Genomic DNA, 5,603 nt, shown 5'->3' with positions numbered 1-5,603 from the left:
AGATCTCAGTGAGGCAGGGACTCTTCCGGGCTCGCTGCTCTGGGGTGGCGGGGCCTCAGCTCAGCTAGCCACTCCGAGGCTATTAATCTGGATAATATTTTAAAGACTATGAAGACCTACAACAAACTAAGAAGTGTTTATTCATGAAAATTACTGAAGTTTAATTAGAGTTGTGTGAGTCTGTGCTGTGCTCTCACTGCCCATGCCAGAAACTTGTCACTTAGAGAAGGGACTTGCCTGACCTGAGGCAGAGTAAGTCCAAGAGGTGGCCTCTATGCTAAGCAGACAGAGTTCTTTAGCTTGAGGTTCCAATGCTGCAACCTGCAATGCTTGGAGGAAACAAGATAAGAGTAGCAAGGTATTTAACTGTAAGCTCTGAGAGGTCAGAGAGCCATCTGAATGTGATAAGCATTCCACAGAAACTCCAGGTTTACCAGGGGCATGCAGTCGAAACTGAAGCAGGTTCAAGCCACCCACATACCCATGGTTGCCAAGCCATGCGCATACACGCAAAGAAGCAAAAAGCTTGTTAGAAAGCAGAAATCAGGCAGCCTTGAAAGTGACCCAAATGTTGAATGGACTTAGAAGCCCACACAGATCCATCCGCAGAGGAGAAAGCATGAATAATGGGGTCTGCACACAACATCTGCCCAATCTTTGGCTAAATGTTAAAGGATGCAGGCACAGCAGCAACCGGTCGGAAGCAAGACTTAAAAATTTAAGAAATGAACAGAGACATCAATGGCTGCACACTGCAAGAGAGACAGACCTCAGAAATTTATTGGAGGCAAGTTATTAAGCAAAACAAGACAACTCCCTGGGGAGGAAATCAGAACCCCTAATTGCTACATTACCTGAAATTTAACAAGATTATAAAACAAAGAGACAAGAAAGGTGACTCTTACTACAAAAAGCATTAAGGAGAAACCACCTAAGTATTTCCAGATGGTATATTCAGCAAAGATTTAAAAGATTTAAAAGCAGCTACATGGACATGGTCAAAGACTAATGGAAATAGTGTTGAAAACCATGATGAAAATGACACAACACATGAAGAGTCTCAATAAAAAGATACAGGGGTGCCTGGGTGGCTCAGTCGGTTAAGCCTCTGCCTTCAGCTCAGGTCATGATCTCAGGGTCCTGGGATCAAGGCCCACATTGGGCCCACTGCTCAGCAGGGAGCCTGCTTCCCCCTCTCTCTCTGCCTGTCTATATGCCTACTTATGATCTCTCTGTCAAATAAAAAAATCTTTAAAAAATAAAAAGAAAAATAAAAAAATAAAAAGATACAAAGTAAATTAAAGAATTGAATGGAAACGTACAGCTGAAAAATACAGTACCTGCAATGGAAAATTCAGCTGATTTGAGATGACAGAAGAATCAGTGAACTTGAAGAATCAACAGAAATTGCTCAATCTCAAGCAGAGAGGGAGAAAAAAAAAAATGAAGAAAATGAACAAAGCCTGAGACCAGATCAATGATAAGTGTACCAACACATATGTAAGGAGACCCCCAGAAGGAAGACAGAAAAGGATTAATAAATATATTTGAAGAAATAATTGCCAAAAATTGCTTAAATTTGATGAAAACCTAATCTGCAGATCCATGAAGCCCAGTAAATCCTAACTAGGAAATAGACAAGGACATCCACACCTAAACATGTCATCATGGGGTCAAACTGCTAAAAGTCAAGGATAAGCAAACAAAAACAAAACCTTGAAATCTGCAAGAGAAAAAAAAACCAACCTATCACAAAAGGAGACCAAAATTATGATTAACAGCTGACTTCTTACAAAAAAATAATGGGAGCTAGGAGTCTATGGGATAACATTATCCAAATTGAAAAAAAAAAAAATAATAATGGAAGCTAGGAGTCTATGGGATAACATAATCAAAATGATTAAAGATTTTAAAAAAGGCAACCATGTATTCTATATCCAGCAAAACCATTCTTAAAAAAACAAAGGCAAAAATAAATGACATTCCCAGAGAAAGACTGTGGAAATAAGATTATATAACTCAACTATATTGTTGAGTTGCTGTAACATGCACAGATATAACATACGACACTAGGAGCACAGAGAAGAAAATGAGATCTACTGAAACACAGTTCCTACATTTGACCAGAATTAGAGTAGACTGATAAGATGCACACAGTCCTACCTAGATCAATCACTAAGATGTAACTCAGAAAAGGAGGAAGAGAGGGATCTCTTGAGATATGCCAAAAACAGGAAAGAAGAAGCAAAATGGGAAGTGTACAAACAAGTATATCAAAACTAAATCTGAATTAACTAAACAGTCCACTCAACAGAGACTGTCAATTGGATTAAAAAAAAAAAAAAGCAAGATTGATAAAGAACTTGTGTTCAGAATATATGATCTCTTACACCACATAATAAGACAACCCAAAAGGGACAGTGAGGGTGCTCTGAATGGATGTTTCTCCAAAGAAAATATATACATGGCCAATAAAACAGGAGAGGATATCACTAGTGTAGATAAACATATGTTAATCCATGAGATACTATTTCATTCACACCAGAATGACTCTAAGAATGAGTTGTTTATCAAAAAGACTCTAAGAATATGCTGTACAAGATACAGAGAATGATGCATTTCATCAGGTCTGTAAAAAGGTAAACAGAAACTTACTACATGACCCAGCAATTTCTACCCCAGAAGTCTATCTAGGAAAAATAAAAACATGCATCCACACAAAGACATGTATACACACAGGGAGAAGGAAGGAGAGAGGGACAGGGAAGGATGAAAGAGGAGAGAAAGGGCAAAGGGAAGTGGGCAATTAAAAAATGGGACAATGAATTTGGACCAAAGGTATATGGGGGTTCCTTGTATTATTCAAGTAACATTTCTGTAAGTTTGAAATTAGATCAAAATTTAAAGCTACCAAAAAAAGAAAAAAAAAGAGGCAAGATACTGTATAGCAAACTCCCTCTATCAACTTCTTCAATGAAGACCATATACAGCTTAAAAGTTATTAGAAAACTGTAGGTAATTTTAATAAAATCACTTCAAGAATATAATCTGGTTGGAAAGCCAATACAATGAGCTCTAAAATAATTCTCTATTCAGTTAAATAAAGTCATCTGTAAATCCCATAACAACATGTTCATATTCACAAAATCTGAATGAAAAGCAAACATGACTTTCCATAACCAGGAGGGTAATTCAAAGTTCACTTTGAAAGGACTGAGATTTGGGGTTAATCTTTCTTTTAATACCAAGCATAATTATATAGTTATTCAGATTTTGAAGTGACTCACTTTTTATTTAACAAAATATTTGCTGCTCTGAAATAAATTTCATTAGTAAGAATGATGATGTTTTAAAAAAAAAAAAAAAAAGACCATGAAAATGCAAGCTGCATTTCTAAAAGGTTGTAATCATTTAAATTCTGATTAAATCTGTACATTTACAATTCTCTCTTAGATAGACAAAAACAGAACTATTTTATATGTGGACAATCGGGAGAACAATAATTAAGTGCATCTTAATGACGTTTCCACTGACCTATACAGAAATGTGCTTCACTGGGGCCAAATGGCAGCATTTCTTCATCAACAATAAATGGTACTATCGAAAAACAAAGATAATCCTTCGATGATTTTACGTTGCCAAGTAAAAGTACTTCCCAAGAGCTAAAGGCACAATTTTTATTCACATCTAGTAGAGGAACCAACCATAAAATCATTACTTATTTTCAACTGAATAACTGATTAACGTTTCTCAAACAAGCTGCTTCCAATCCTAATAGTTCTTTATTTTCTTTAACATATTTGCTATGGGCTGATAATTTGCCATAGGTATCATCATGAGAATAACCAGAATTAGATTAAATGTGACAAAAGAGAGACAAAGTGTTTCACACTCTTGAGTGATACCAAGGCAAGAATGGGAGAAAAGCATCGCAAAAGGAGACTACCGAAATGCTACTTATATATTCCTGCAGCAAAACCAGCAATGCATCCATTTTAAGAGTTATCATCTCACTTCCAATTTCTTTCCCTCAAGAACAATTTGCATCTCTTTGGCATCCAAAGTCTCATAGGTTAGTAAAGCTTCTGCTAGATTCTTACGCTCTTTTGCATGAGTCTTCAAGATATGTTTTGCTCGTTCATATGAGTCCTGAAATGAAAAAAAGGAGGTATCTAAGAGGCAGAAAACTTAGTAGAAGCTAAAATCATAAATAAGAAAAAAAAATGTATATCCCTTAAAAAATGTGAACTATATTAATTTCTATTTATAAAAGATAAAAGCATGAAGCTCTTTTTTAAAATTAACATAGAATGTATTATTTGCCCCGGGGTACAAAAGATAAAAGCATGAAGCTCTTTTTTAAAATTAACATAGAATGTATTATTTGCCCCAGGGTACAGGTCTGTGAATCATCAGGCTTACACATTTCACAGCACTCACCATAGCATATACCCTCCCCGACGTCTGTGAATCATCAGGCTTACACATTTCACAGCACTCACCATAGCATATACCCTCCCCGACGTCCAGAACCTGTGCCCCGGGGTACAGGTCTGTGAATCATCAGGCTTACACATTTCACAGCATTCACCATAGCATATACCCTCCCCAACGTCCAGAACCCACCCCATCCCTCCCCCCACCTCCCCCCAGCAACCCTCAGTTTGTTTTGTGAGATTAAGAGTCTCTTAAGGCATGGAGCTTTTAAACACCCAGCATGGAGCCTTCTTGATTGATTGATAGATAAGGCAAGCTTGGTTCTCAAAGATTAGTTTCATACTTGCAAACATTCTATTTTTAACCTCAACATGTATCACATGGATAAGTGAGGACTACTTAGGCAGCTATACTTAAAGATATATAAGTATATACTATACTTATCTGCTTTTATAATAAGGTCTGCGAACAAAGAAATCTATTTCTCTATTCAATATACATGTTAAAAAGGAAAGGCAGGTTTGCTCCTTTTGCCTTGTGAGATTTCACCAATTTACTCACTTTATTTTTTTTTAAAAGATTTTATTTATTTATTAGACAGAGATCACAAGGAGGCAGAGAGGCAGCAGAAGGAGGAAGCAGGCTCCCTGCTGAGCAGAGAGCCCAATGTGGGGCTCGATCCCAGGACCCTGGGATCACAACACGAGCCGAAGGCAGAGGCTTTAACTCACTGAGCCACCCAGGCGCCCCCATTTTATTCACTTTAAAGGGGGAGAAAAGATCTACTTTTCTATTTTTATTTAGTAACAACTTACCTGTCAGTCAGAGACCACTATACCACTGTAAAATGAGTTTACCAACACCAAGAAGCATACGTCATATAAAAATAACACAATTATTAAAAATAAACATCATTAGACATTCTGAACAAAACTGTTATGGTCAAGTGAAATATCAAATCAAAGAGAACATATAAAGTATTATAAATATGTCATGGAATATTGAAACTAATAACCTAGGATGAATTAGTATTAACTTTCAAAACTCCATTGGAATGAAACCCTTACACTATAACATGTAAGACTATGCTAAAGTTTTTCTATCTTTAAGTTTCATATACATTTGAACCTAAAATGTATACTAGCTAAGCATCATTTTCCTTAATA

The 5,603-nt window shown here is 36.5% G+C and overlaps 1 protein-coding gene across 1 annotated transcript in view; it reads right to left on the bottom strand.

Annotated features, from left to right (window-relative positions):
- Positions 1-2,998: 2,998 nt before the first annotated feature.
- LOC111140227 (ATP-dependent zinc metalloprotease YME1L1-like) overlaps positions 2,999-5,603 on the bottom strand; it is a gene marked incomplete at its 5' end in the record, with an annotated part of 16,100 nt that continues 13,495 nt past the window's right edge. Inside the window, 1 exon segment of the mRNA XM_022492556.1 lies at positions 2,999-4,149. Within this exon segment, the coding sequence (XP_022348264.1) occupies positions 4,006-4,149 (144 nt within the window).

Source organism: Enhydra lutris, unplaced genomic scaffold, assembly GCF_002288905.1.
Source record: "Enhydra lutris kenyoni isolate GAN:26980312 unplaced genomic scaffold, ASM228890v2 scaffoldscaffold270, whole genome shotgun sequence".
NCBI classification, from domain to species: domain Eukaryota; kingdom Metazoa; phylum Chordata; class Mammalia; order Carnivora; family Mustelidae; genus Enhydra; species Enhydra lutris.
This window is presented reverse-complemented; position numbering and strand designations above follow the sequence as displayed.